The sequence below is a fragment of the Mustelus asterias genome, chromosome 15 (genome assembly GCF_964213995.1).
Source record: "Mustelus asterias chromosome 15, sMusAst1.hap1.1, whole genome shotgun sequence".
Taxonomy (NCBI): Eukaryota; Metazoa; Chordata; class Chondrichthyes; order Carcharhiniformes; family Triakidae; genus Mustelus; species Mustelus asterias.
In genome coordinates, this window is record NC_135815.1 from 1,189,679 (window position 1) to 1,216,410 (window position 26,732).

A 26,732-nucleotide genomic window follows, 5' to 3' on the forward strand; every position below is an offset into this window, starting at 1 on the left:
TTACTGTATATTTTCCTATCTGTATTAGACCTTCCAAAATGCATGACCTCACATTTGTCCGCATAAACTCCATCTGCCGTCTCTCCGCCCAAGTCTCCAACCGATCTATCTCCTGCTGTATCCTCTGATGGTCCTCATCGCTATCCGCAAATCCACCAACCTTGTGTTGTACGCAAACTTACTAATCAAACCAGCGACATATTCCTCCAAATCATTTATGTATATTCCAACTAGCAATGATCCCAGCACTGATCCCTGAGGAATGCCACCTTGTCACAGCCCTCCATTCAGAAACACACCCTTCCACTGCTACCCTCTGTCTTCTATGACCGAGCCAGTTCTGTGTCCACCTTCCCAGGTGGATACAAAATTTGTTCTTTTATATCATTTATGACAAGACATCGACAATCACCTTCTCTCTTTCTGCCACATGTATAATTTTCAAATTAGATGGCTGCAATAATAAACTCCATCTAAACTGTCTTGTATTTCTATTAAATTTGTTGAAAAACATCAATGGATTGTAACCAGTGTACACAATTTAAATCGGTGAATAACTGACAACATCAATGTTAAAATGTTGCAACGCCAGCACCACACTCAAGGTCCCTTTTTTCAATGGTTGAATATTTCTTCTGAGAATCATTTAGCTTTTTGGAAAAATACCCAATCGGCAGTTCCATCCTCTTGTTGTCTTTTTACAAGAGCACGGTACCGACGCCCTCATCACTCGCATCAATAGCTGCCTTGAGTGGGTTTGTGTAATTTGGTGTGGCCAACACGGGCAGTGTTTAACACAGCCTTCCGACAGCTGACACTCCGCCATCCATTGAAATTTGCTACACTTCTTCAGTGGTCAGTCAGTGGAGCAATCACACTGCTCCACTGCCCCCCCCATCCCCCCTCCCCCCCCCCCCCCCCCCCCCCCGACTCAGCACAAATTTCCTTTAAAAATCACTCAGGCCAAGAAATCTCAGCGTTTCCCTTGTCGATGGAATTTGGGAACTCCCCAATAACCTTTGTCTTCACCTCCCGTGGGCCATCTGTCCATGTCCAGCTGTATGGCCGAGGAACGTGACTTGTGCTTTTCTAATCTCACTCTTAATCAGGTTTACCACCAAACCTGCCTTCCGAAGTCGATAGAACAATTCCACCAGGTGCTCCAAATGTTCTTTCCGTGTCTGACTAAAAACCACCAGATGGTCCATGTACACCGCACAATTGGCTAATCCTGAAACAGCCTTGTTAGTGAATCTTTGAAATGTGGCTGGGACGTTTTCCATTCCAAATGGGATGACTTTGAACTGGTAAAAACCATTTGGTGTTCTGAAAGCTGATATCAGCTTTACTCTTTCAGATAAAGGTGTCTGCCAGTAACCTTTGAGGAAGTCAAGTTTGGAGATAAAAGTTGCTTGTCCCACCTTCTCAATGCAGTCCTCCAACTGAGGAGTAGGATACATATCGGATTTCATAACTGCAATAACTTTTCTGTAGTTCACACACAATGGATGGCATTTGGTTTTGGTGCTATCACGATGGGTGAGCTCCACTCGCTGCAACTCACTTCAAATACATCATTTTTAAGCATGCTTTCAATCTCCTTTTGAACCTTTTTCAACTTTAGACGGTTAAGCCGAGAAGGATGTTGCTTAATTGGAACAGCATTTGCTACATCTACATCATGGATAACTGTTGTAGTGTTTCCCAGCTTATTCCCACATCTCTCTCCATGTGATCTTAATAACTCGTTCAGGTCATTTTGATTTTCCTCCGGAAGGTAACTCAATATTTATTCCAATTTCTGATAACATCCTCATTATTCAATTTAATTTGAGGAATGTCAAATTTAGAATCATCTGGATTTGGTTCTTCCCTCTGCGTTGTAGCCACGAACACCTTTCCTTTTTGCTTTCCTTCCCTATCAAAATACTGTTTGAGCATATTCACAGAACACTCGGAGAGTTTTCCTTCTATCTGGCGTTGTTATCAAATAATTCACCTCACTCCATCTTTCAATTTGATAACGCCCACTAAACCTTGCTTTTAAAGATTCACCTACCATTGGTAGTAATACTCAGACTTTATCCTCACTAGCAACACTACGAATATTTGATTTCTTGTCCACTTCCTGTTTCATCACAGGAATGGCTGTGCCATTTTTAAACGTTGTCTAGCCAACTCACCAGCTCTATTCAGTCTTTCCCTAAATGTTGATGCATAATCCAATAATGTAGTCTCAGAATGCTGACTCAACAATTTCTCTTTGATCAGTTTAAGTGGTCCTCTTACCTCATGACCAAAAATCAGTTCAAATGAACTGAATGGTTAGTCATGGCATGAATTCCTTTGTCTGTATAGCGCGCAAAAAACAATACTTTTCACTGTATGCTAATACAAGTGACAATAATAAATCAAATCAATTCCAGCCTCATGGATTGCCTGGATCCACTACAGTTTGCCTACCCCCACAATAGGTCCACAGCAGACACTATCTCCCTGGCCCTGCACTCAACCCTGGAACACCTAGAAGACAAAGACACCTATGTCAGACTCCTATTTATTGACTACAGGTCAGCCTTCAACACCATCATTCCTAGGAAACTCGTCTCCAAATTCCTGGGCCTCGGCTTCTCCCTCTGCGACTGGATCCTGAACTTTTTAACCCACAGACCACAATCTAAGGTAGGCAACAACAACTCTTCCACGATCATCCTCAAAACTGGTACCCCAAAAGGCTGTGTTCTCAGCCCCCTACTATACTCCTTATACACCTATGACTGTGTGGCCAAATTCCCCTCCAATTCGATTTCCAAGTTTGCTGACGACATCACCGTAATGGGTCAGATCTCAAACAATGATGAGATGGAGTACAGGAAAAAGAGAGAGAATCTGGTGAACTGGTGCGGCAACAATAATCTCTCCCTCAATGTCAACAAAAGAGATTGTCATCGACTTCAGGAAGCGTAGTGGAGAACATGCCCCTGTCTACATCAACGGGGACGAAGTAGAAAGGGTCGAGAGCTTCAAGTTTTCAGGTGTCCAGATCACCAACAACCTGTCTTGGTCCCCCTCCATGCCGACACTATAGTTAAGAAAGCCCACCAACACCTCTACTTTCTCAGAAGACTAAGGAAATTTGGCATGTCAGCTCTGACTCTCACCAACTTTTACAGATGCACCATAGAAAGCATTCTTTCTGGTTGTATCACAGCTTGATATGTCTCCTGCTCTGCCCAAGACCGCAATAAACTACAAAAGGTCGTGAATGTAGCCCAATCCATCACGCAAACCAGCCTCCCATCCACTTCCTGCTACTTTGGAAAAGCAGCCAGCATAATCAAGGACCCCACGCACCCCGGACATTCTCTCTTCCACCACCTTCTGTCGGGAAAAAGATACGAAAGTCTGAGGTCACGTACCAACTGACTCAAGAACAGCTTCTTCCCTGCTGCTGTCAGACTGTTGAATGGAACTACCTCACACTAAGTTGATCTTTCTCTACACCCTAGCTATGACTGTAACACTACATTCTGCACTCTCCCCTTTCCTTCTCTATGAACAGTATGCTTTGCCTGTATAGCGCTCAAGAAACAATACTTTTCACTGTATGCTAATACATGTGACAAAAATCAAATCAAAGAATTTGGTTGAATCATTCGGTGCATCCCCCATTGTAAAGAGTACAAATGGAATTCCTTTATCCCAATCCTCTGGATAATCTTGACAATAAGCCCTCAACACTGTCTTTAAAGTTTGATGCCACCATTCTAATGCTTCCTGTGATTCTGGATGGTACGCAGTTAATTTAAATTGTTTTACTCCTAAACTATCCATAATCTCCTTCAATAACTTTGAGGTAAAATTTGAACCTTGATCTGATTGTATTTCCCAGGGAGTAGTTCATATCTAGTAAAAAATTGAAGTAACTCCTTTACAAACCTTTTAGCTGTAATGTTGCATAATGGAATGGCTTCTGGAAATCAAGAAGACACATCCTTATGATCAATAGATATTGATTCCCACTTTTTGTTTTGGGGAGGGGCCCTACGCAATCAATTAAGACCCTGGTAAAAGGTTCCTCAAATGCTGGAATGGGTATTAAGGGTGCAGATTTTATCAATGCTTGACGCTTCCCTATGATCTGACATGTGTGACATGTCTGCAAAATTCAACCACACCTTTATGCAGTCTTGGCCAATAAAAATGTTTTTGTATTTAGCTTGAGTTTTCCTGACTCCCAAATGACCTCCTCCTGGTACCTCACGTGATACCCACAACACTTCCTTTCTATACTCTACCGGCAATAACACTTGATGAACTTCTGTCCATTTTCCATCCACCTGAATATGTAAAAGTCTCCTTTTCCTCATTAAGACATCATTTTTAAGGTAATAACATTCTGTTATACACTCAGATTCTTCTTCTGTGTACGCTTTCTGATGCAACTGTTTTATCTCTATCTTTCTGTTGTAATTTTGTAATTCTGCAAATAGCAGAGGTCCCAGTACAGAGCCCTGCGGAACACCACTCCATCTGATGAAGGGGCAGCGCTCCGAAAGCTTATGGTATTTGCTACCAAATAAACCTGTTGGACTTTAACCTGGTGTTGTGAGACTTCTTACTGTGCTTACCCCAGTCCAACGCTGGCATCTCCACATCATGAACACCACTGGTCACAGACCTCCAGCCGGAAAAAGACCCTTCGACTGCTACCCTCTGTCTCCTGTAGCCAAGCCAGTTTTCTACCCATCTAGCCACCTCTCCTTGTATCCCATGAGCCTTAACCTTCTTAACCAACCTGCCATGAGGGACTTTGTCAAATGCCTTACTGAAATCCATATAGACGACATCCACGGCCCCTTCCTTCGTCAACCGTTTTTGTCACTTCCTCAAAAAACTCCACCAAATTTGTAAGGCACGACCTCCCTCTTACAAAACCATGCTGTCTATCACTAATGAGATTGTTCCGTTCTAAATGCGCATGCATCCTGTCTCTAAGAATCCTCTCCAACAACTTCCCTACCACGGACGTCAAGCTCACTGGCCTATAATTACCCGGGTTATCCCTGCTACCCTTCTTAAATAAGGGTACCACATTCGCTATCCTCCAATCCTCAGGGACCTCACCTGTGTCCAATGAAGAGACAAATATTTCCGTCAGAGGCCCAGAAATTACATCTCTTGACTCCCTGAGCAGTCTAGGATAGATGCCATCAGGCCCTGGGGATTTGTCAGTTTTAATGTTACCTAAAAAACCTAACACTTCCTCCCTTGTAATGGAGATTCTCTCTAACGGGTCAACACCTCCCTCTGAGACACTCCCAGTCAACAAGTCCCTCTCCCTTGTGAATACCGATGCAAAGTATTCATTTAGGATCTCCTCTATTCCCTTGGGTTCTAAGCATAATTCCCCTCCTTTGTCTCTGAGAACTCTTTTGTTCCGAACCTATGAATAAAATGCCTTAGGATTCTCCTTAATCCTGTCTGCCAAGAACATTTCATGACCTCTTTTTGCCCTTCTAACTCCCCGCTTGAGTTCTTTCCTACTCTCTCTCTATTCCTCTAGAGCTGCATCTGTTTTCAGTTCTTAACCTAGTCAATCTCTCCTCAAACATCAGTCCCACCATCCCCAGAATCAGCCAGGTAAGGGGCAGGACCTACTCAGTTGATGGTAAGGTGTTGGGGAGAGTTATAGAACAAAGAGATCTGGGATTACAGGTTCATAGTTCCTTGAAAGTGGAGTCACAGGCGGACAGAGTGGTGAAGAAGGCATTCAGCATGCTTGGTTTCATTGGTCAGAACATTGAATACAGGAGTTGGGACGTCTTGTTGAAGTTGTACAAGACATTGGCAAGACCTAAAACTAGACGGCATAGGTTTAAGGTGACAGGGGAGAGATACAAAAGGGTCCAGAGGAGCAATTTTTTCACTCATAGGGTGGTGAGTGTCTGCAATGAGCTGCCAGAGGCAGTAGTAGAGGCGGATACAATTTTGTCTTTTAAAAAGCATTTAGACAGTTTCCTGGGTGAGATGGGTATAGAGGGGATATGGGTCAAATTGGAACTAGGTTAGTGGTAAAAACTGGGCGGCATGGACAAGTTGGGCCGAAGGGCCTGTTTCCATGCTGTAAACCTCGATGACTATATAAACTGTATGACATTTATGCGTCCTTTAATAACTCAGTTGTTGGATTTTCCACTGGCTTTTCAACCACAGTAGACATCACTCCCACCTGTGATCCAACTGTATCGTTACTGAAGATAAACTGTATTCCTGGACAATTCTTGATGACCCCTATTGCCATTGCACCACTTTACACTGGACACTCATCTAGAACATTACACTTCTCACCCTGAATTCCACATATTACTACCCGCCCCCTCCCCCCCCCCGGTATTTTTTAACCTCTTTACCTATACCTCCTGGTACACAAGTATCTGGCACTTTCTTATCATTCAACCCCTGACCAGGCTGTACATTCTTTTGCACCTCTTTGGCTTCAAATGGGCTTTCCTTTACCACTTTAACAAACCCCACTGGCTTATCCTGTTTTACCACATCTGTCTTCCCAGTGCTTTTCTTAAACCACCAACACTGTGACTTTGTGTGTCCTACTTTATTACAGTGAAAACATCTGAGGCTTTTTATTTCTCTTCCACCCTCCTGTACTTCCTTTTTAACCTGGGGATACACTGTCTTGGCCATGGATGGAATCTGAGTGCTTCAGATTCAGGTAGGCAGTGCTTTTTCGATGTAGATTAAATTTCTAACGGTAATTATGTTTTTTTTTCCAGAGCTGTATCATTAAACGATACTGTGAGAAGAGGTTTGTCCCAAAATATTTGGCAACCATTGGAATCGACTATGGAGTTACAAAGTGCGTACTGTGTTAATTTTCTCCCCATCATAAGTGATCTGATTTTGGTTATAGTAATTTTTTTGGACGATTAATAAATAGGTTGTGATTTAAGTGCAAGAATGCATTGTTATTATTATTGATTTGAAATAGATTTAGAGATACATTCCCCAGCCACAGAGTTGAAGCTCTCCCCATGCTCGCTCCCCCACACCCCATCTCTGCCCCAACCCACTCCACCCCCAGTTTCAATCAACAATAAAACACACAAGAAAGTCTACTGGAATTAACTTAATGGCTATACACAGTATGTTTAAATTTACCCAATTCCACATCCCTCTAATTTCCTAATTCAAGAGCTAAACCTCTCCAAACAACATTCCATAGGGTTTTAAAAACTGTAGGCAAAATCCAGAACTTCCTAGTGTCATGCCATTCATTGAACACTTCCTTGTCAAATTACTCCTTCCAAAGTATGTCACCTCACACATTTGAGGGTTAAATTCCATCTGCCACTTCACTGTTGATTTGACCATGCCTTCTATTCCAAAGAGTCCAAGACTTCAACCTCACTGTTAACCACCTGGCCAATCTTTGTGTCTTATTAATCCTACTCCCTTCATCGTCATCTATGTTGTTTGTATAAATGATGAATAATAGAGGGTCCAGCACAGATCCCTGTCGAACTGATTTTTAATTTGATTTATTATTGTCACATGTATTAGTATACCATGAAAAGTATTGTTTCTTGCGCACTATACCACCAAAGCATACCGTTCATAGCGAAGGAAAGGAGAGAGTGCAGAATGTAGTGTTACAATCATAGCTAGGCTGTAGATAAAGATCAACTTAATGCGAGGTAGTTCCATTCAAAAATCTGACAGCAGCAGGGAAGAAGCTGTTCTTGAGTTGGTTGGTACGTGACCTCAGACTTTTGTATCTTTTTGCCGACGGAAGAAGGTGGAAGAGAGAATGTCCGGGGTGTGTGGAGTCCTTGATTATGCTGGCTGCTTTTCCAAGGTAGCGGGAAGTGTAGACAGAGTCAGGGGATGAGAGGCTGGGTTTGCGTGATGGACTGGGCTTCATTCACGACCTTTTGTAGTTTCTTGTGGTCTTGGACAGAGCAGGAACCATACCAAGCTGTGATACAACCAGAAAGAATGCTTTCTGTGGTGCATTTGTAAAGGTTGGTGAGAGTCGTAGCGGACATGCCAAATTTCCTTAGTCTCCTGAGAAAGTAGAGGCTTGGAGAGCTTTCTTAACTATAGTGTTGGCATGGGGAGGACCAGGACAGGTTGTTGGTGGTCTGGACACCTAGAAACTTGAAGCTTGCGACCATTTCCACTTTGTCCCTGTTGATGTAGACAGGGACATGTTCTCCACTACACTTCCTGAAGTCGATGACTATCTCCTTCATTTTGTTGACATTGAGGGAGAGATTATTGTTGCCGCACCAGTTCACCAGATTCTCTATCTCATTCCTGTACTCTGTCTCGTCATTGTTTGAGATCCGACCCATGATGGTGGTGTCGTCAGCAAACTTCGAGTTGGAGGGGAATTTGGCCACACAGTCCTGGGTGTATAAGGAGTATAATAAGGAGCTGAGGACACATCCTTGTGGGGCACTGGTGTTGAGGATGATTGTGGAGGAGGTGTTGTTGCCTATCCTTACTGATTGTGGTCTGTGGGTTAGGAAGTCTAGGATCCAGTTGCAGAGGGAGGAGCTGAGACCCAGGCCACGGAGTTTGGAGATGAGATTTGTAGGAATAATGATGTTGAAGGCTGAGCTGTAGTCAATAAATCTGACATAGGTGTCTTTGTTATCCAGTTGTTCCAGGTTGAGTGCAGGGCCAGGGAGATGGCATCTGCTGTGGACCTGTTGCACTCTTCCAAACACTCTTCCAAACACCAGTGAATATAATCCTAAATGACTTAGTGTCTCTTTATCTGACAGACCTGCCATCCCAGGAATCAGCCTGGTAAACCTTCGCTGTACTCCCTCTATAGAAAGGACATCCTTCCTAAGGACACCAAAGCTGCACACAATACTCCTGATGTGGCCTCACCAACACCCTATACAATTGCAGCAAAACATCCCTGCTCTTATACTCAAATCCTCTCACTATGAAGGCCAGCATACCATTTGCCTTCTTTACTGCCTGCTGTTCCTGCACGCTTACTTTCAGCGACTGATGCATGAGGATTCCAAGGTCCCGCTGTGTATCCACCTCTCTCAATTCACACTCTTTCAAGTAATAATCTGTCTTCCTATTATTGCTCCAAAATGGATAACCTCAGTATTATCCACTTTGTTGTTCTGCTTATCAACATACCTAAAACACTAATTACATCATCCAGCTAAACTGTCTGCACCCGTCCACAGTTTCCGTTGTTCAGTTGTTTCTAAAAGAAATATACAATCAACAGAACACATTCCTAATTACCGGATTTCCTTGATTTACATGGCATGATATCCTGACAGTAAAAATGGACTGTCAAAGACACCTTGTAAATTCATAAGTTTTATTAAGTGTTGACAGTGAGTTATTGGTAAATTCTGATTTAGCAGCTCATGTCTTTGTTGTTAATATCTCTGTTTGATGTACAAAACCACTAAAACTTCATTGTATCATGGATATCCAAAAGATGATCCGTTGAAAGGAACGACAGCTGCAAAATGGAACTGCAGATCCTTGGGAAATTGGACTTTCAAAATGGGGAGATCCAGTCCCAGAGGGCTTTAGGAGACTGTGTTCCAGCCCAGAGGAGGCTCTAAATGATGGGGCACTGGGATAATGCCCCCAGGCCATGCAGGCTCCGGTCCCAAAGGGCCTTGGGAACACTCTCCCTGGCCAGGGAGGTTACGGTCTCACAGAACTCTGGGAACGCTCGCCCAGGCCACGCAGGCTGCAGTCCCACAGGGCCCTGGGAACAGGCCAGGCCAGGGAGGTTTTGGTCTCACAGAGCTCTGGGGACGCTGTCCCAGGTGAGGGAGGCTGCAGTCCCACAGGGCACTGGGACGTTTCCAGTCTCTTGGAGACTTTGGAAAGTGGATTGAAGGTGTGGTTTGTATAAATGTAATTGCGTGTAATTGAGCTCAGGTAAAGTTGCTGACCAGGTGGTTTGATTTTTGTTTTATTTCCCTCAGGGTGCAGCTGAGAGATCGAGAGATTAAAGTTAACATCTTTGATATGGCGGGTCATCCTTTCTTCTATGAGGTAGGTAAGAGAAATAAAGATTGTTAATTTGTATGGCTGCTTTCACCTCCAGCGAAGTATAACACTGCTTTCCAGTCAGTAATGTACAGTCAATGTTAGGCAAACACTAGCCAGCTTACACATGGCAGCTTGCAATGAGGTGACCAGTTCATCTGTTTTGATGTTGGTGAATGCATAACCACAGCCGTTGGAGCTCTCTTGGTTTTCAGATAGGATCATGTGATCTTTTACATAAAAATGACCTGGGTATTCCAACAAGCGATGGGCCGACAGTCCAGCAAGTCTGTGAGTATAAAGTCAACGTTTCGAGTCTAGATGACCCATTGTCAGCTCGGAGCAAAGAATCAGCAGAGATTTATACTGTGTGTGTGGGTGGGGGAGGGGGGAGCGCGGTGTGGAATGGGACAAAGGGAATGTAAATGAGGATACAGAAGGTTGAGAAGGTGCTGAAAGTGTCCATTAAGTGATCAGAATGTGTGAATGGCAGAACGAGGTCCAGATGGTGCAGGGACTACCTGTGGAATGTGGCAGTTGCTCCGAAAGGGGGGAGTGGGGAGGGGGGTGGGGGGCAAGACGGAGAGCTAGAATGGAGAAACAGAAGTGAGAAAGAAGGATTATAAAATGGATGAATGAGATGAAACTAAATGAAATAAAATAAATGGAAATGGGGTGAAGGCAGAGGGGAGAGTTCACGCTCTGAAGTTGTCAGTGTTCAGTCCAGAAGGTTGCATCTGGTCTATTGCATTCGCTGCTCCCATTGCGGTCTACTCTATATCGGAGAAACCAAACGCAGACTGGGTGACCGCTTTGCTGAACACCTTCGGTCCGTCCGCAAGCAGGACCCAGACCTTCCTGTCGCTTTCCACTTCACCACACCACCCTGCTCTCCTGTCCACATGTCCGTCCTTGGCCTTTTGCAATGTTCTAGTGAACCCCAACGCAAACTGGAGGAACAGCACCTCATCTTCCAATTGGGCACTTTACAGCCTTCCGGACTGAACATTGAGTTCAACAGCTTCAGAGCGTGAACTCTCCCCCCCACCTTCACCCTATTTCCATTCATTTTATTTCATTTAGTTTCATCTCATTCATCCATTTTATTATCCTTCTTTCTCACTTTCATTTCTCCATTCTAGCTCTCCTTCTTGCCCCCCCAAAATTCCCCCCTTTCAGAGCAACTCCAATAATCCCAAGGCAGGCCCTACACCATCTGGACCTCGTTCTGCCATTCACACATTCTGATCACTTAATAGACACTTTCAGCACCTTCTCAACCTTCTGTATCCTCATTTGCATTCCCTTTGTGCCATTCCACCGTTCCTCCTCCATAGTATAAATCTCTGCTGATTCTCTTTGGTCCTACCTATGACGAAGGGTTAGCTGGACTCGAAACGTTGGCTCTGTTCTCTCGCCACAGATGCTGTCGGACCTGCTAAAATTTTCCAGCATGTTCTGTTTTTGTTTCAGGTTCTAGCACCCGCAGTATTTTGCTTTTATCTTATCTGTGTTGTTTGTTTTCAAGCAGAATCCTAATCCCATGGACCCAAATTGTTCCCATATTTCTTTATATCCCGATTCCATGAACCACCTGTCTGACCCATTATTGAATTTTGATCTGATCTCTGCTTTAATCATCAATCCTGAGAATAAATTCTTTTTTAAAATTCATTCATGGGACATGGGCGTCGCTGGCTGGCCAGCATTTATTGCCCATCCCTAGTTGCCCTTGGAGAACAGTTGCGAGTCAACCACATTGCTGTGGCTCTGGAGTCACATGTAGGCCAGACCAGGTAAGGACGACAGATTTCCTTCCCCCAAGGACATTAGTGACCCAGATGGGTTTTTCCGACAATCGACAATGGTTTCATGGTCATAAATAGATTCAAAATTCCAGACATGTTTTATTGAATTCAAATTCCATCATCTGTCGTGGCGGGATTCGAATCCGGGTCCCCAGAACATTAGCTGAGTTCTGGATTAATAGTTTAGCGATAATACCACTAGGCCATTGTCTCCATTCTTTTTGTGAAAAATGCTTATCCTCTCGGCCTGAAATCTCCTTTATTTAATCGAGCACCTATGCCAACAGTTTGAGAAAGGAAACATTTTTTCCAACTACTTAGAAACATAGAAAGTAGGAGCAGGAGGCTATTCAGCCCTGCTTTGCTATTTGTTATGAACCAACTCATAACCTTCTCCCACTTTTCCCCTCCCCTCACTATATCCTTTGATAATCTTCGCTCCAATGTATCTAGCTCCTTTTTGAAAACATACAATGTTTTGGCCTCAGCTGCTTTCTGTGGTAGCGAATTCCACAGGCTCACCACTCTGTGGGAGAAGAAATTTCTCCTCATCTCAGTCCTAAATGGTTTATCCCATATCCTTAGACTGTGACCCCCTGATTCAGGCCTCCTGCCCTCGGAGACATCCTTCCTGCATCAATCCTGTATAGTCCTGTTAGAATTTTATAGGATTCCATGAAATCACCCTCTTGTTCTTATAAACTCCAGCAAATATAATCCTAACCAACTCAATCTCTCCTCATAAGCCAATCTCGTCATCCCAGGAATAAGTCTGCTGCACGCCGTCTATCGCAAGAGCATTGTTCCTCAGATAAGTAGACCAAAACTGCACACAATATGGAGGTCTCACCAAGGCCCTGTATAATTGCAGCAAGATAACCCTGTTCTTGTGCTTGAATCCTCTCGCTATGTAGGCCAACGTACCATTTGCCTACTTTACTCCCTGCTGTATCTGTGCACTTACTTTCAGCGACTGATGCATGAGGACATCAGGGTCTCGCTGAATATCCACCTCTCTCAATTTACACCCATTCAAATAATAATGATGCAGTTAAGGAGGGTCTCCTGGTCAGCTATGCTTGATGTGGGATGGCATCTCTCATCCCTATTCCAGGAACAACTAGCCATGGAAGCAGACATGTGTGTCACTAGGCACAGGAAAGATTTAAGTCCCATATTTTAGCCATGCCAGGTGTAGCTAAATGCTCCCCTAACCTGAACTGCAAAAAATAGCATGCACTTTCAACTTTTGGGTCCCATATAATCCCTGGTAAGGTCAGTAGCACGGCTCAGTTACTTGATTGTCAGTGATGATTTTGTTTGTAACAGGTGCGCAATGAGTTTTACAAAGATACTCAAGGGGTGATCCTTGCCTATGATGTTGGACAAAAGGACTCCTTTGATGCACTGGAGAGTTGGCTTGCTGAGATGAAGCAGGAATTGGGGCCTCATGGGAGCATGGAGAATATTGTGTTCGTTGTATGTGCTAACAAGGTAATAAATTATATTGTCACTCATTGTACCAGCTGATCTTGTTCTCAGTCCACATTCAGGACAGTGTATAGGAGCTTTACTCTATATCTAACCTTGAGATGTACCTACTCTTGGAGTGTTTGATGGGATAGTTTATGTTAATTATATCAATTAAGCCTTTAAGTATGTTAAGATGGAGAGCATTGATAAGATACTTACTTGAGCAAATATGAAGAGATGCATACTGTCACTGGGTGGAGGTCATGTGAGTAGGTATACCTTTAATGTTTCACTCTGTGAATAAATCTATTCCAAATAAAGATTGGCTCTGGTTTCTTCCTTCATCAACTGGCTATAACATGGTGACAGAGAACGATGGCCTAAAGGTGAAGGTTGGAAATGAAGGAAACATTTTTTTTTCAAGCAGAAGATTGCAATCCTTGTGGCCATTGTGGAAAATGGCAGAAAGCAAGTGTAACTTATCAGGGAATGGTTACCCTTCATTCTCAACGACTGATCCAGATGAGGAGTGGAAGAATGAAGACAATATGTGGACACAGGTTACGTCCCGACCAAAGAGAAAACAAGGTATGGCCTTGGCTTTGCCACTTACAAAAGTAAAATCAGAAGCAAAGTATTTTGTGAGCTGGATGCCCCGTTGGATGTTGATGAAGGTTTGGATCTTCCTACTCAAGTTCATGGATGAAATTTACAAAAAAGAATGATATATTTGCAAGGTCAGACTTTGGTACATTTCAAAAGACAAATTGTCATTCCAGGGAGGAGTGTGACGTGGATTTTAACAGACCACATAAAAGATTGAAGAAATTCAAGGTAGAGATCGCTGGTTCAATGATAGCATTTAAATTGCTGGATTGTTCTGATGTGTCACGGACAGATTCTAACTGAGTTTGGACTCTCAGAGGGAGACTTCCTGTTGGATCAGATGTGAGCTACCTTAAAAACAATTCCTGGAGAGACAGTCATTTCCGGCAGCCTTGGTGGAAGAAATGGAACATTGCAAAGTGTCACAAAGCATAGAGGAGTTGATTTTCGAGATTGTGCAGAAACTTGATGCCAACATCAGTGTGACAGAAGAGTTACACTCAGGAAGAATAAGGATGAAAGCACCTGAGTAGATCTGGATATCACAGCAGAAATCAGCATTAGCGTAGCAATAATAGGCGAATGAAACCCCAGGAATCCCTGGGGAACAGTTAACAGATGCTTCAGATGTGACTCAAAATATTCACAAATTATACTGTGAACTGACCAAGGCAAAATGTGAAGTAACACATGACACAGAATTCTAAGGCTGAAGATGATGATTATGAATAATTAGAAGGAATTGTACTAGTTACAAGGAATTTTAGTCCAATGGTGAGTGTGTTAGGCACAGACTCATTCAACTGCGTTGTTACATAATGTTCGCACTTCAACATTATGTGGAATTGCAACTCTCCTCCCCTGCCAGAACATCTACTGTCGTGGTACGTCGGACGCAGCTGACTTGCATCACCCTCACACATCCACTGCAGCCAGCCTGCAGCCACTGTGATATCCAGCATCCAGCTACACCTGAGGCAACTGGCTTTATGCTGCCCTCCAGAAGAGATCCCTGCAGCTTTTCAGCTCTGATCAAATGGCTGAAATACAGACACTGTCTTTTCAGGGTGTCACTTTTTAAGAGTTCTTTTTGTTCTTGTCATTTCAAGCTCCTCTTCATTTGTCTTTTGCCCTGTTTAATGGAATTTTAAACATTCAGCATCCCAGTGATCCATATATCTAAAGCCCTCCCTCCTACACCAACTCTTAGCCATATGTTCAACTGTACTGTCTCCCTATTCCAAGCCTCACTAGCATGTGGCATGGGGAGTAATCCTGAGATTACTACCCTAGAGGTCCTGCTTCTTAGCTCCTTACCGAACTCTCTGAATTGTCTTCACAGGACCTCTTCCCTCTTCCTGCCTATATCATTACTGCCAGTGTGGACAATGACATCTGTCTATTTACCCTCTTGTTTCAGGATGCCCTGTACCCTGTCAGAGACATCCAGGACCCTGGCACCAGGGAGGCAACACACCATCCTAGAGTCTTGTTCGTGGCCACATAAACGCCTGTCTGTGCCCCTATCGAGTCTCCTGCTACTATCACTTGTTTGGACTTTGCCTGACTTTGCTCTACAGCAGACCAAGGTGTGTTGCTTCAGGCCTGGCTGCTGCTGTCATCTCCTCCTGACAGGCCGTTCCCCTCAACAGTATCCAATGATGGCAAAGAAATTAAGTCCGTGGACCAGCAGTACGAGGTATAAGAATGGAAAGTAAGAAAGCACAACCTGAGTCCTATTGGTGGGTCTGACAGTGACTCGTACATTAGAGGACAATCACGTACTGGAGAAAGAGCCTCTGGCCAAGTGGGAGAGGGATCTTACAGTAGTAAGATCCCAAAGACATTGAAGTGCAAGTAAAGGCTGTGCCTGGAATAAATTACAGAATGAAATGATGACTCCAGAACAGAGTCCCAACAGAACTAGCAGCAGTTGTCCTCGTGACAGAGGCAGTAGTAGAGGCGGGTACAATTTTATCTTTTAAAAAGCGTTTAGACAGTTACATGGGTACAATGGGTGTAGAGGGATATGGGCCAAATGCGGGTAATTGGGATTAGCTTCGGGGTTTTAAAAATAAGGGCGGCATGGACAAGTTGGGCCGAAGGGCCTGTTTCCATGCTGTAAACCTGACTCTATGACTCTGTGACAATGATTTTTTTTGGTGGCTGCCGGTAAACTTGAGAATAAACAATAAGAAGCAAAAGAAAAGGAATTAGATAGAAATAATTTGTGGTTTATTCTGATGCACCAGATGGGGGGCAAGCAGCCTTATTACAAAGATGGATTTCTGTAGAAAGTGTCCTTACAGATGGAACTTTAAGACTAAAGTCAGGCTAGTTGTTCAGGGTTTTGAAGAGCGACTGGTCAAAGCGACTCGCTCTCAGTGGTGAAAACAATCCAGAAACTCTTACCCAGCTCCTATGGCCACATCCTCCTGGGAGGATAGATCAGTCGACAGAAAAGCTGCATTTCAGAGAGAACTGTTCCTGAAAACCACCTAAAGAGGCAGCAGTGCAGAGGGGAAACTATGGAAATTATAAACAGATGTGTCTGTGGCCTGATTGACGGCTCGAGGGGGTGGTATTTTCTGGTGTTTTGCTGAAAATTGGTTCAGGTGAACTAGCAGCAGAGGTTGACATGTGTTACTGCTATTGAAATGGGAAACTTCGGCATTTTTAGGATGCATGTTGGTGATTTTTATGGTATGGCCTTGGGGAATTTGAGAAATATGTTATTAATAAGATTAAAGAGGAATTTAAAATTGGGTGTCAGATTACTGAGGCTTTTAAATATATTGGCTTAGAAAATAAGCAGAGTAGATCTAGATTAGCTTTAAATCAGTTAATCCTATTTGAAGAATGTAACCCTCATCCTGTTTCACTGTGCTAGATCATCACAGAAGGATGATATTAAATCTAAAGAGACAATGCAGTGAGAGTCATAGAATCCCGAGAGTGCAGAATGAGGCCATTCGGCCCATCGGGTCTGCACCGACCACAATCCCACCGAGGCCCTATTCCCGTAATCCCGCATATTTACCCTGCTAATCCCCCTGACACTAGGGTCAATTTATCATGGAAAATCAACCTAACCTGCACATCTTTGGACTGTGGGAGGAAACCGGAGCACCCGGAGGAAACCCATGCAGACATAGGGAGAACGTGCAAACTCCACACAGTCACCCGAGGCCAGAATTGAACCCGGGTCCCTGGCACTGTGAGGCAGCAGTGCTAACCACTGTACCACCGTGCTGCCAGTTGCAAAGTTTGATTGGTCAGTTGAATTGGTCATGCACTCAGAGAAGACTGGATGCTAGCTTTGATGTATCGAAAGTAAGTCAAAAATCTATAGTTGAGGATGTCAAGATGGAAGTTAAAGAGGGCACATTACTCAGTTAATGATAGGGCATTGGGGAGAGCTACAGAACAAAGAGATCTAGGGGTACATGTTCATAGCTCCTTGAAAGTGGAGTCACAAGTGGACAGAGTGGTGAAGAAGGCATTCGGCATGCTTGGTTTCATTGGTCAGAACATTGAATACAGGAGTTGGGACGTCTTGTTGAAGTTGTACAAGACATTGGTAAGGCCACACTTGGAATACTGTGTACAGTTCTGGTCACCCTATTATAGAAAGGATATTATTAAACAAGAAAGAGTGCAGAAAGGATTTACTAGGATGCTACCGGGACTTGATAGTTTGAGTTACTTGATGAGTTATAAGGAGAGGCTGGATCGACTGGGACATTTTTCCTTGGAGCGTAGGAGGCTTAGGGATGATCTGATAGAGGTCTATAAAATAATGAGTGGCACAGATAAGTCAGCATGTTTTCCCAAAGGTAGGGGAGTCTAAAACTAGAGGTCATAGATTTAAGGTGAGAGGGGAGAGATACAAAAGGGCCCAGAGGGGTAATTTTCTCACGCACAGGGTGGTGAGTGTCTGGAACGAGCTGCCAGAGGTAGTAGTCGAGGCGGGTACAATTTTGTCTTTTAAAAAGCGTTTAAACAGTTACATGGGTAAGATGGGTATAGAGGGATATGGGCCAAACGTGGGCAATTGGGACTAGCTTAGTGGTAAAAGAAAGGGCGGCATGGACAAGTTGGGCTGAAGGGCCTATTTCCATGCTGTAAACTCCTACGACACTATGTTTTAAGAGCAAATAAAACAGTGAAAAATTCACTGGAGAACTGCATACTGAAGATTCCATCCTTGTGTGACCAAAAGAACATGAAATTAGTCATTTTTTGTGATTCTTCACGTACTAATCTTCCTGATGGATATTCAAATGCAGATGGGCTCATCATGTTTTCAGAATTTCACAATGTGTACAGCCTAGAGAAGTCCATTCAGCCCATCATGCTCGTTTCCAATTTATTCCATGAGCACATTTATTTCATGTTGCTCTCATTGTATGGTACTGTATCAAATATCTTTTGAAAATAACGTCATTCTGATGGTTGGAAACGGGGATATCCTTAAGTTTGGGAAGCTACAAAAATATAAAGAGTTGCAGAAACACTGACTCTTGCAGTAGCACTGGATGTGGGATTTTTAAAAATTCATTTATGGGACATGGGTGTCGCTGGCTGGCCAGCATTTATTGCCCATCCTTATTTGCCCTTGGAGGGCAGTTAAGAGTCAACCACATTGCTGTGGCTCTGGAATCACAGATAGGCCAGACCAGGTAAGGATGACAGATTTCCTTCTCTCAAGGACATTAGTGAACCAGATGGGTTTTTCCAACAATCGACAATGGTTTCATGGTCATCAGTAGATTCTTAATTCCAGATATTTTTTATTGAATTCAAATTGCACCATCTGCTGTGGCGGGATTCGAACCCGGGTCCCCAGAACATTAGCTGAGTTTCCAGATTAATAGTCAAGCAATAATACCACTAGGTTGGCACGGTGACACAGGGTGGCACATTGACACAGTGGTTAGCACTGCTGCCTCACAGCGCCAGGGACCCGGGTTCAATTCCCGGTTTGGGTCACTGTCTGTGCTGAGTCAGTGGGGTCACGGGCTCAAGCTGAGAGGGGCGAAGTATAACTCAGACATCAGAGGGACGTTTTTTACACAGAGGGTGGTGGGGGCCTGGAATGCGCTGCCAAGTAGGGTGGTGGAGGCAGGCACGCTGACATCGTTTAAGACTTACCTGGATAGTCACATGAGCAGCCTGGGAATGGAGGGATACAAACGATTGGTCTAGTTGGACCAAGGAGCGGCACAGGCTTGGAGGGCCGAAGGGCCTGTTTCCTGTGCTGTACTGTTCTTTGTTCTTTGTTCTTTGAGTCTGCACGTTTTCCCCGTGTCTGCGTGGGTTTCCTCCGGGTGCTCCGGTTTCCTCCCACAATCCAAAAGACGTGCATTGGCCATGCTAAATTCTTCCTCAGTGTACCTGAACAGGCGCTGGAGTGTGGCGGCTAGGGAATTTTCACAGTAACTTCATTGCAGTGTTAATGTAAGTCTACATAAATAAATAAACTTAGGCCATCGCCTCCCCATATTTGTCAATTTTAAGGGAAATTCTACACAAGGTTGGTAGTGAAGATAGTTTTCTTATTGAATGTTATTGTGACAACTGCAGCAGATGTTATTGGAAGCCAGATGCCAGTCTCATTGATCATAAACCGTTTTTCACATTGTGAAAATAAGGAGGAAGAGCTTCTGATCTCAAAAACATAGAACTCCAGTAACACCTATGGAATTTTAAAAATGAAAAGATTTATTTAAAAGGAAAGTACTTAAGTACACAAGATTAAAATTATGTCGTTAAAACAGTCTTACACCCTCCCCATCCAAAAAAACCTGCTTGGTCAAAAATACACAAATTAACTAACTCCTTCTCAGCAACAACCCCCTTGTAGATTTTAGCCATAAAAATTCAGTAAAATTACCCAAGTCAGTGAATTGTTGTCACGACATCTTAAATACATGTACATGTAGAATTACAGAAGGAGGCTCAGTAACAAATTATTCTTTCAAAATAATGACTCTTCCAGCTTCACAATGCGGGGCTGCCTCCAGTTCAAAACTTAGACTGTTTCTCAACCCAAAGGAACTGGTCTTCCAGACTTTCCTCACAGCCACTCAACTCAGTTAAACCGCCTTTCTTAAATCTCTTCTGAACATTCATCCCAGTTCGATTGTCCTCAAACACCTCTTTAAACTCAACTTCAACATATAAAAATCTTTATTTTTTTCTATTTTGCCTCTACCTCTGGGTCAATAACATTTAATATATCTCCCCGTTTACCAATGAAACCTTTGGAAGATGGAAAGGTTCCTTATCACCTCAGAATTCCCTTTTGAAATTCTCCAGCTGAGAATCCAAGCTTCCCACTTATAGAAATATAGGAACATATCTCATGATGCAAATTTTATATTCAATCTATTTACTTGTAACTCAAACTCACCATAATCTCTCATTACAAATGCATCATCCTAACACCTTAACCTTTCAGCTTTTAGCCCTTGCACACAATCTGGCCGGAATTTTACCGGCCCGCCCGCCACGGGAATTGGAGTGGGCAAGGGGCAGAGCATGGGAAGCCCACTGACCTTGGGTGGGTTTTTATGGTTTTGGGACAAGTGAGGCTGCAAAGTCCCACCCTCTGTCTCGAGTAGCCTTGCCCTGTTTAATTAACCCTGCACAAACACACACAGCTTTCTTTACCCAAACACAGTACCTACATAACTAAAAAATATTTTAAAAATATATCCCTCATCACAGTTATGTAGATAATTTTTTTCTTGTGAGATTGCATACACACTACAAAAGTATGGATAAAAAAGATGAAGAATTCACCTTTCGTGGCTTGAATCAAATATTGGAAAGAAAGGAAATCTCCAAGATCGAATGGTTTGATGCAAATCATCAATGATCTGATCATTTCACAAAAAGAAGTGTTTGTATGCAGAAATTGTTGGGTTGCCAAATGAGGAGTGCCTTGGAGTGTGATGCTTTGTACAGAGTATGCAGAATATAATGTAATGGGAGCTTTACACTGTATCTAACCCCATGCCGTACCTGTCCGGGATGCTATACACGAGATACATCGATGACATTTTCTTCCTTTGGACTCATGGTGAACAATCACTGAAACAACTATATGATGACATCAACAAGTTCCATCCCACCATCAGACTCACCATGGACTACTCTCCGGTATCGGTTGCATTCTTGGACACACGCATCTCCATTAAGGACGGTCATCTCAGCACCTCACTGTACCGCAAGCCCACGGATAACCTCACGATGCTCCACTTCTCCAGCTTCCACCCTAAACACGTTAAAGAAGCCATCCCCTACGGACAAGCCCTCCGTATACACAGGATCTGCTCAGTTGAGGAGGATCGCAACAGACACCTCCAGACGCTGAAAGATGCCCTCATAAGAACAGGATATGGCGCTCGACTCATCGATCGACAATTCCGACGCGCCACAGCGAAAAACCACACCGACCTCCTCAGAAGACAAACACGGGACACGGTGGGCAGAGTACCCTTCGTTGTCCAGTACTTCCCCAATGCGGAGAAGCTACGGCATCTCCTCCGGAGCCTTTAACATGTCATTGATGAAGACGAATATCTCGCCAAGGCCATCCCCACTTCTTGCCTTCAAACAACCACGCAACCTCAAACAGACCATTGTCCGCAGCAAACTACCCAGCCTTCAGGAGAACAGTGACCACGACACCACACAACCCTGCCACAGCAACCTCTGCAAGACATGCCGGATCATCGACACGGATGCCATCACCTCACGTGAGAACACCATCCACCAGGTACACAGTACATACTCTTGCAACTCGGCCAACGTTGTCTACCTGATACGCTGCAGGAAAGGATGTCCCGAAGCATGGTACATTGGGGAGACCATGCAGACGCTACGACAACGGATGAATGAACACCGCTCGACAATCACCAGGCAAGACTGTTCTCTTCCTGTTGGGGAGCACTTCAGCAGTCACGGGCATTTGGCCTCTGATCTTCGTGCAAGCGTTCTCCAAGGTGGCCTTCACGACAGCGCAGAGTCGCTGAGCAGAAACTGATAGCCAAGTTCCGCACACATGAGGACGGCCTCAACCAGGATATTGGGTTCATGTCACACTATCTGTAACCCTCACAGCTTGCCTGGACTTGCAGAATCTCACTGGCTGTCCTGTCTGGAGACAATACACATCTCTTTAACCTGTGCTTAATGCTCTCTTGACTCACATTGTTTGTACCTTTAAGACTTGATTATCTGTAAAGACTGCTTGCTTTGTAATACGGTTCTGTAAATTGAGTTTGTGTCTCTGTGCCCTGTTTGTGAGCATTTCTCCACTCCACCTGATGAAGGAGCAGCGCTCTGAAGGCTAGTGGCATTTGCTACCAAATAAACCTGTTTGGACTTTAACCTGGTGTTGTTAAACTTCTTACTGTGTTTGATGGCGACAGTGTAGAGGGAGCTTCACTCTGTATCTAACCCCGTGCTGTCCCTGTCCTGGGAGTGCTTGATGGGGGACAGTGTAGAGGACTTTACTGTGTATCTAACCCCGTGCTGTACCTGTCCTGGGAGTGTGTGATGGGGGACAGTGTAGAGGGAGCTTTACTCTGTATCTAACCCCGTGCTGTACCTGTCCTGGGAGTGTGTGATGGGGGACAGTGTAGAGGGAGCTTTACTCTGTACCTCACCCTGTGCTGTATCTGTCCTGGGAGTGTTTGATGGGGGACAGTGTAGAGGGAGCTTTACTCTGTACCTCACCCTGTGCTGTATCTGTCCTGGGAGTGTTTGATGGGGGACAGTGTAGAGGGAGCTTTACTCTGTATCTAACCCCGTGCTGTACTGTCCTGGGAGTGTTTGATGGGGACAGTGTAGAGGGAGCTTTACTCTGTATCTAACCCCGTGCTGTACCTGTCCTGGGAGTGTTCGATGGGGGACAGTGTAGAGGGAGCTTTACTCTGTATCTAACCCTGTGCTGTACCTGTCCTGGGAGAGTTTGATGGGGGACAGTGTGGAGGGGACATTACTCTGTATCTAACCCCTATTTGTCCTGACCATGTTTGGTCAAAGGCAGGTTGCCAGGAATGGTAGCTATTGCTTTTTCTTGTGCTCACCTCATTTCATCATGAAATGAATCGAAGAAACAAAAGCCTCTGCCTAATTGGCGGTGGAAGCATTGATTTCCTGTATCTATGATGTGAGTTTTCTTTCTACAGGTTGACTGTGGAAAACGGCGTGTTGTTGATGAGAGTGAGGGGCGGCTTTGGGCAGAGAGCCGAGGATTCCATTACTTTGAAACGTCGGCACAGTCTGGAGAGGGCATTAATGAAATGTTCCAGGTACCTACAAAGGCTGGAGTCGTTTCAGTGAGCTCGTGACTAGAGGAAAGCCATAGAATTAGATGAGGAGGAGAAGCATTTTGGAGCCAGAGAACATGGGTGGATAATTCATGTGTCTGTGATGAGAATGTATTCACATTTCTTATTTTGGTCACACTTCAGAACCGTATTACAAAGCAAGCAAGTCCCCCTCCTCTCTGTTGACCCACCACCGCCCCCCCCATTCCTCCCCACCTCCGCCCCCCCCATTCCTCCCCACCTCCATTCCTCCCCACCTCCGCCCCCCCCTCCATTCCTCCCCCCCCTCCATTCCTCCCCCCCCTCCATTCCTCCCCCCCCCTCCATTCCTCCCCCCCCTCCATTCCTCCCCCCCCCTCCATTCCTCCCCCCCCTCCATTCCTCCCCCCCTCCATTCCTCCCCACTGCCGCCCCCCTATTCCTCCCCACCGCCCCCTCCATTCCTCCCCGCCGCCGCCCCCCCCCATTCCTCCCCGCCGCCGCCCCCCCCCATTCCTCCCCGCCGCCGCCCCCCCCCCATTCCTCCCCGCCGCCGCCGCCCCCCCCCATTCCTCCCCGCCGCCGCCCCCCCCCATTCCTCCCCGCCGCCGCCCCCCCCCATTCCTCCCCGCCGCCGCCCCCGCCCATTCCTCCCCACCGCCGCCCCCCCCATTCCTCCCCGCCGCCGCCCCCGCCCATTCCTCCCCACCGCCGCCCCCCTCCATTCCTCCCCACCGCCGCCCCCCCCCATTCCTCCCCACCGCCGCCCACCCCCATTCCTCCCCACCTCCGCCCACCCCCATTCCTCCCCACCTCCGCCCACCCCCCATTCCTCCCCACCTCCGCCCCCCCCCCATTCCTCCCCACCTCCTGCCCCCCCATTCCTCCCCACCTCCTGCCCCCCCATTCCTCCCCACCTCCTGCCCCAACCTCTGCTACAACGTTTTTTTTTGTCATCTTTTATTTGACCGCTGCTGCTGCCTGTCCCGTACCGGGGACACTGATATCAGCGTTGGTCACTAAGGGGAGTGATTTGCTCAAGTGCTTCCTGTGTTAGAAACGTAGACAGAAATGCCCTATCCACGGAGTGTGAAGGCGGACAGATATTGTGATTCTGAGGAGAGGGGTAACCAGGCAGTGCTTTGATTCACTGAAACATTGTGCTCTGACCTGCCTAGAAGCAGGGCTTCCTGGGTAACAGTGTGATCCCCAGGGCAGAGTGCCAAGGCAGTACTGCAATCGCTGGGAGCACCAGACCGTGATCCCCGGGAGTGTCCCATGGTGATCTCCAGGAGCACCACACGGTGATCCCCGGGACCGTCATGCAGTGACCCTCGGGAGCACCATGCCACAATCTCGGAGTGGAGTGTCTGGGGAGCACCATGATCTAAGAAGAACACAAACCCAAATCTGTGTTTAATCTGTGTTTTCCCTCTCTCTGTATTTCATATGGACGCAGCTATTCTTTTCGTCCATTCTTGACATGTGTGAGAATGGGAAGCGGCCTCAATCCAGTGTGAGTCTGGGGTTTACCAAGGAGCAAGCAGATACCATCCGCAGGATACGGAACAGCAAGGATAGCTGGGAAATATTGGGAATGAAGCCCGGAGCATCCAGGTAAAACAAACTCCCATTGGCCTTACCGTCACTCAGCCAAAGGAGCTTTTATGATAGTGTTCAGTGGCTAATTATTGGTTCCAGCACATGCACCTTACATAGTCAGGGAGAATTTTGCCCAAAAGCTGAGGAAAATGAGAAATAGCAACCAGAAAAGGCCATTTTGACCCTTACAACAAGATCGCGGCTGATCGCCTACCTCAACTCAACATTCCTACACTATCCCCATATCTCTTAATTCAAATAGTACCCAAGTATCGATCGTCCTGCTGAGACCTTCCCCAACCAGTGGGCACCGCAGAGGCTGAAGTGCAGCATCAGCCCCCAAATAACATTTTAATTTTAATTTGAAGGTTTCTCTTTGCAAATTTGGTTTTTTTTGTTGCAGTTCTCCGCCAGGGCTGTTATCTCCTTTTGTTCGTTTATTTTACTGATTTTTGAATTTTTAGATATTCAAAAGAGAATATCTATTGCCCTCAGTCTTGAATATGCTTCATAGCAGCTCTCTGAGTAGACACTTCCAAAGTCTCTTAAAATTAAGTAAAATTCATAAACTGTCCTGGGAAGATTTGAAGTGATTCTCAAACCACGTTCACACTCATGTTGGATATTAGTCCAGTCACTATGGTTCTGTGTCCCTGCTGGGAGGCCCATAAGCATTGGACGGAGAGAAGACCACTTATGATCAAAATGAAGTTCTGTTGAACGTGTTTATGCTCCTGTGTCCTGCCAGAGTCTATTTATGGTCATATTGTGTATTGGGGGTGATTGTGGACCCTGACACTGTGTCACTTTTACAGGGATGAGGTAAATAAAGCCTATCGGAAGATGGCTATGCTCCTTCATCCAGACAAATGCCTTGCCCCAGGGAGCGAAGATGCCTTTAAAGCCGTTGTTAATGCAAGGACTGTGTTGCTGAAAAACATCAAGTGAAAAAGGAGACGACCTTCAAAGTTGACTTTGCCTCAAACACCAGATAAGAAACCGCCCTCTGCCCAGACTGAGTGTCACGCCAACCGCACTTCAGAGGAGCGAGAAAATGTCATTTAATACTGGGATGTAGGTTGCAAGATTAATAAACCTGAACATTTACCCTTGGTGTAATTCTTACACTGATCAACATAACCTTGCTTCACTCATCTTAAACACCTTGTAACAAGAGGCAAGGTACAATGATGTCCTTTGGAAAGTGGTTAAAAGATGGTGGGTACATGTGAAGATTGTTAAAGGGGCAGTTGGAGGGAGATATCTGGGCTGACAAAGGTGCAGATTAAAAGGAACTTTAGATGTATTGAATGCAAGCCCTTCAAGAAGCACAAATGAGGAGTTGGAACAATATTGTGCGCAATTCTCTCCATCTGAACCACAATATCCTAATTCAGATTCCAGACTTAATATCCTCCTTTCTTCAAGATGATATCACCCAAGACTCTCAACACTATATGTTTGTCTAGTTTTCAGGTTAGGTTTCTTAGTTTTGTGGCTGCTGTTGTGATAGTTAATAGCACCAGCAGCCTATAGCATACCTCAACAGCATTGCCACAGTGACATGTCTTAACTCAACTTCCATATGAAATATATGAGCCACTCACAAGGGAAGATGAGGTGAGCTGCTTTCCCATGGCCTTCTACACAATTTTATCTTGAGAAAACCTTCTGGGTGAGCTGCAATCAAGGCTAATTGATATGATTTGAAGGGAATCGAAGGGGTTGGATGACCCACTCCTCCTATTTCCTATGTTTCTATCAATCAGACACATCTGGCATCCCAGACTCCAGTTGTCATGACTGTCTGGAATTGGGTTTAAGCCCTTAACCCCAGAGCTACTGGTCAATT

General features: G+C 45.1%; 1 protein-coding gene across 1 annotated transcript; it reads left to right on the top strand.

The window, feature by feature from the left end:
- The first annotated feature begins 1,504 nt into the window (after positions 1-1,504).
- Positions 1,505-25,987, top strand: dnajc27 (DnaJ (Hsp40) homolog, subfamily C, member 27). Its single transcript, XM_078230507.1, has 8 exons — positions 1,505-1,539; positions 4,415-4,469; positions 6,795-6,877; positions 10,005-10,074; positions 13,206-13,370; positions 23,159-23,281; positions 24,738-24,895; positions 25,696-25,987. Exons 1-8 carry the CDS (start codon positions 1,505-1,507, stop codon positions 25,826-25,828), a joined length of 822 nt encoding a protein of 273 aa, XP_078086633.1. The 3' UTR covers positions 25,829-25,987.
- The last annotated feature ends 745 nt before the right edge of the window (positions 25,988-26,732 follow it).

Bases quoted from the DNA above. Each gene is read 5' to 3' on its own strand.
- dnajc27 (XM_078230507.1), top strand. From the start codon at position 1,505: ATGGATGGCATTTGGTTTTGGTGCTATCACGATGG. The intron at 6,878-10,004 runs GTGCGTACTGTG...TATTTCCCTCAG, and splicing joins ATCGACTATGGAGTTACAAA to GGTGCAGCTGAGAGATCGAG. The intron at 13,371-23,158 runs GTAATAAATTAT...TTCTTTCTACAG, and splicing joins TCGTTGTATGTGCTAACAAG to GTTGACTGTGGAAAACGGCG.